The following is a 3,091-nucleotide window of genomic DNA, read 5'->3' as shown; positions in this document are numbered from 1 at the left end:
CTTAAGGTGGTCTTTCTCCTTACCTCTTTTAAGAGGGTAGGAGATCTCCAGGCACTCTCTATATCTTCCGAGTTTGCTCCTGGGAGAATTAAGGCTATCTTGCATCCCAGGCCGGGGTACGTGCCGAAGGAGCCGTCTAATATGGCGAGGTCGACGGTTCTGCAGGCATTTCATCCCCCACCGGATGTGCCGGCGAAAGATGGAGGACTTAATTTGCTCTGCACTATGCTCAGATGTCTTCTCAGTGGAGGAAGGCGGACCAGTTGCTGGTGTGTTTCGGGTCGCCCAAGAAGGGTCTCCCCGCTTCTAAACAGACCATCAGAGACGGGATAGTTCGGGCTATTTCCCTGGCCTATCAGGTGCGCAGTTTGCCTTCACCTTTGGCCGTGAGCACTAACTCAACCAGAGGCATGGTGTCCTCTAGAGCCCTCCTTTCAGGGACACCTGTTCATGAGGTATGTGGTGCGGCTGGATGGGCCACTACACACACATTCATGAGATTTTATATTCTGGACCTCCCCTCTACACCCGGGTGCTCTGAATAGACTAGCAAGGCATCACTATTGTTCTCTTGCATACTTATTATTATTCCACACAAAAGTTTGGTTGCGCTACTCCTCCCGCACCGTTTGTCATAGAGCCATGAGTGAGGTGTCAAATCGACCAGCACATTGAGGAGAGGTGTGCTATGTCTTTTCTAAGCGATCGGGTGTACGATGTTTGCACAGCGGTCGAAAAAGCAGCCAAAAACGTCCCATAGACATACCCTAGCAACCACCCCATAGACTTCCATTGAAAAATAGATGAGAGGGATATATATGAATCAGAGCATCATAGAGACACGTGGTTTGGGCTCTTTTGATTTTGGGCAGAATATCAGTCTATTAGTTTAACCCTGGTTATTATCTAGCCAATCCCTAGCAACCATTTCGAGTACCCTGGCAACCATGTAACTTCATGAATAAGCCATCTAGTGCTTTCGTCCTAGTTGTGCCTGAGACCGCTTCACACTGGGACAGGCAGGGTTTGCTGTGGCATAGTGGGTATTTCGGTCCCCATAGTGTCGTCATCGACGTAGTGCGAGTTCCCTCGAAACCCAACGTCTCGGGTTCTATAACCCTTGTTCCCTGAACGAGACACTGCGTCCCTTTGCCACGCCTCCTCCTGCCTTGGAGAGACTTTCTTCATCGTTAATGAAGAATTGTGTGTGTGTGTGTGTGTGTGTGTGCGCAGGTGGAGCGGCGGCTGGTGAATCAGTTGGCCGCTGCGTACGAGCAGGAGCTTCTGCCAAAGGGATGTACACTACGACTCTCAGTGGAAGTGGAAGGAGGACAGGAAGTGAAGGGCGGAGGACAGGAAGTGAAGGGCGGAGGACAGGAAGTGAAGGACGGAGGACAGGAAGTGAAGGTTCTGCGCCTGGAGCTGGTGGGAGACGACAGCACCGCCCGGACACTGAACATCCGCTCGCCGCTGAACCCCGACGACGTGAACTACGCCCACAGCCGTCACTGAAACACACACTCCAGTCCGGTTAGTGTGTGTTTGTGTAAATATGACATCACTGACTCCAGTGAAGCTCCAGCAACACATGAGAAGTGTGTGTTGTTTTAGTGTTCATCAGATTATTGACAAGCATGTTAAAAATATGATGCGTTCAATGTTTCATCACAGTTGAGCTCGTAACTTTAATAACTCACATAAATCAGAGCAGCTTTATGACGTTGGTAATAATGAACACACTCTCACACACACACACACTCTCTCACACACACACACACACACACACGTATGATGTTGGTAATAATGAACACACACTCTCACACATGCACTCACACACATACATTCTCACACACACACACATATACATTCACACACACACACACAAACACTCACACACACACATATGATGTTGGTAATAATGAACACACACTCTCACACACACACACACACACGTATGATGTTGGTAATAATGAACACACACTCTCACACATACATTCACACACACACACACACACACGTATGATGTTGGTAATAATGAACACAGACTCACACACATACATTCTCACACATACATTCTCACACACACACACACACACTCTCACACATATACACTCACACACACTCTCACACATATACACTCACACACACTCTCACACATATACACTCACACACACAATCTCACACATACACACACACACACACACACTCTCTCACACATATACACACACACACACACTCTCACACATATACACACACACACTCTCACACATATACACACTCACACATACTCACACATATAAACTCACACACACTCTCACACATATACACTCACACACACTCTCACACATATACACTCACACACACTCTCACACATATACACTCACACACACTCTCACACATATACACTCACACACACTCTCACACATATACACTCACACATATATACACACACACACTCTCACACACACACTCACACATTCCGTCACATTTCCTGAGTGTTTGTCATGTGTACAGATAAATATGAAGATGTGTGTATTCATGTGTGTATTTATGTGATGTGTACTGTAAAACACTAATGGTTCTGAGGTGTAACGATCTGAATGTGAATCCGTCATCAGCTTTATCACAAATAAAGAAGGAATGTAACGCTTCACAAAGAGACACACACCAGTTTCCTCATCGTGTTCACATGTGTCCAGATTACAGAAGTTCGGCTGCTAGAAGAGTTGAAGTGATCACATGTGTAGAAGAGAAACTGCTCTGATGAAACGTCCTGATAAACGTCTCAAATGTGCAGATATGTGTGTGAAACAGGAATGTTTTGTGTGTTTATTGCAAGTTATCTCAAGTTAATTTTGACCTTTTATCTCACGAGTCAGAGTTATAAAGTCTGAACTGCAATATATATGAGTCTGAAATGTGGGATTAAAAAGTCATAATTACATTTTTTTTACTTATTTATTAATTTCTGAAGCAGAAACGAGCTTCCACAGGATGGGCATTGAATCTTTATGAGTTATTATTTAACTGCAAATATTTTTATTTATTATTCTTGCGCACAAACGTTAAATAAAGTTCAGAAAGTCTCTTA

At 44.9% G+C, this 3,091-nt stretch overlaps 1 protein-coding gene across 2 annotated transcripts in view; it reads left to right on the top strand.

Annotated features, from left to right (window-relative positions):
- Positions 1 to 3,091, top strand: part of clpb (ClpB family mitochondrial disaggregase) — a 47,667-nt gene extending 44,576 nt beyond the window's left edge. The window contains exons 16-17 of one of the 2 annotated variants that reach the window (XM_079611075.1): positions 1,234 to 1,530; positions 2,700 to 3,090. In XM_079611075.1, coding sequence (XP_079467201.1) covers positions 1,234 to 1,512 — 279 coding nt within the window. In that variant the 3' untranslated portion in view covers positions 1,513 to 1,530; positions 2,700 to 3,090. Of the gene's footprint in view, positions 1 to 1,233 lie in introns of both variants that reach the window. The other variant, XM_079611074.1, reaches the window with a different exon arrangement.

This window comes from Phoxinus phoxinus (assembly GCF_949152265.1).
Source record: "Phoxinus phoxinus genome assembly, chromosome: 4".
Taxonomy (NCBI): domain Eukaryota; kingdom Metazoa; phylum Chordata; class Actinopteri; order Cypriniformes; family Leuciscidae; genus Phoxinus; species Phoxinus phoxinus.
The sequence above is the reverse complement of the archived record's forward strand: the minus strand, read 5'-3'. Positions and strand labels throughout refer to the sequence as shown.